Source organism: Mandrillus leucophaeus, unplaced genomic scaffold (assembly GCF_000951045.1).
Source record: "Mandrillus leucophaeus isolate KB7577 unplaced genomic scaffold, Mleu.le_1.0 Scaffold251, whole genome shotgun sequence".
In the NCBI taxonomy this organism is placed as follows: domain Eukaryota; kingdom Metazoa; phylum Chordata; class Mammalia; order Primates; family Cercopithecidae; genus Mandrillus; species Mandrillus leucophaeus.
The window spans coordinates 856,215-857,318 of record NW_012102599.1 but is presented as its reverse complement, the minus strand read 5'-3'; the positions used below and the strand labels follow the sequence as shown (position 1 = coordinate 857,318).

The window sequence follows — 1,104 nt, the reverse complement described above, 5'->3', positions numbered from 1 at the left end:
TTAAATACCAGAGAGATCAATTTCACTTGACAGTGATCAGGATATCCAAATTAAATAAATCACTTTCCATTCTTCCCAATGATCATCTTAGGTTTCCATAACAAGAATGGGCGAGAGCCAACTGCACCTTGCCAGTGACAGAGGGTGTAGTTGTCACACAAACCCTCTTGGAAGAATGATGGACCCACGCCTCTGCCTGAGGAATGATCTCGAGCTCTTCCAGCTTTTGAAATTCCACAGTATTGTGAATGCTCTTTACAAACACAGTGATACTCAAAAAGGAACCAACAAGAAAACATAAGTTGCATTTATTCACGTCCACGCCATCTAAAGCTACTGTGTACAGTAATCAGGACTGGAGAAGGGACGATTTAGTATCTAAAAACAACAACAAAAACACTGGGACATGTCCCCTGAATTGCAAGTTGGAGTTCGTAAGAATCTACTTGCTGACAAGCCGGTTTCCTCCCTGAGAAGCACACTTTCCGCTTCCTTCTCTCCCTCCAGCGTCTTCCGAACCTCTCAGTTAAGGCCTGGACAGTGTGGGATGGTGTTGCAATCTCTCCTGCAGAGCTGTCAGTCGCCCGTGGGCTCGGGCTGCGTGCACTCAGGCTCTCGGAGGTCGCTGGGTGATGCGCTCCCACGCCGCAGCTCCTCCACCGTCTGCAGCAGGGCAGACCGCTCCAGCTCTAAGGTAAGCATGGCCTGCTTCAGCTTGCTCTCGCTGCTCAGGAGCTTCTCAATGGTGGCCTCAAGGCTTTGGATCCTACCATTTGCCACCTGGAGAATAAAAGAAATGAGAATACAATTGCCAGTGATAACACAGGAGGGATCCAGCATGCACTCGCAGTCCAGCCTTGGGAGCACTCTGGAGCTGTGTTTCGGCAGGGATGAGTCTCCAGTTTATCATCAGTTCTGGCCACACAGGAAGGCAATTCGCACTCTTTGCGGGTAGGTGAACCAGGCCCTTAAAAGCACCCCGAGAGCCCCCGGCATTTTCTTCTCCTGCTATAGCTGCTGTGGAAGCCGATGCTGAGAGATGGTGGATCATGACACAGAGGGAACCCAAACCCCCAGGCACCACCACCGGAAAGACAGCTCGGA

At 50.5% G+C, this 1,104-nt stretch overlaps 1 protein-coding gene across 6 annotated transcripts in view; it reads right to left on the bottom strand.

Annotated features, from left to right (window-relative positions):
• Positions 1–284: 284 nt before the first annotated feature.
• TBC1D1 (TBC1 (tre-2/USP6, BUB2, cdc16) domain family, member 1) overlaps positions 285–1,104 on the bottom strand; it is a 247,014-nt gene continuing 246,194 nt past the window's right edge. For 5 of the 6 annotated variants that reach the window (XM_011983519.1, XM_011983521.1, XM_011983520.1 and 2 more), the window contains one exon: positions 286–780. In XM_011983519.1, the coding sequence (XP_011838909.1) occupies positions 577–780 (204 nt within the window). In that variant the 3' untranslated portion in view covers positions 286–576. Of the gene's footprint in view, positions 781–1,104 lie in introns of all 6 variants that reach the window. The other variant, XM_011983524.1, reaches the window with a different exon arrangement.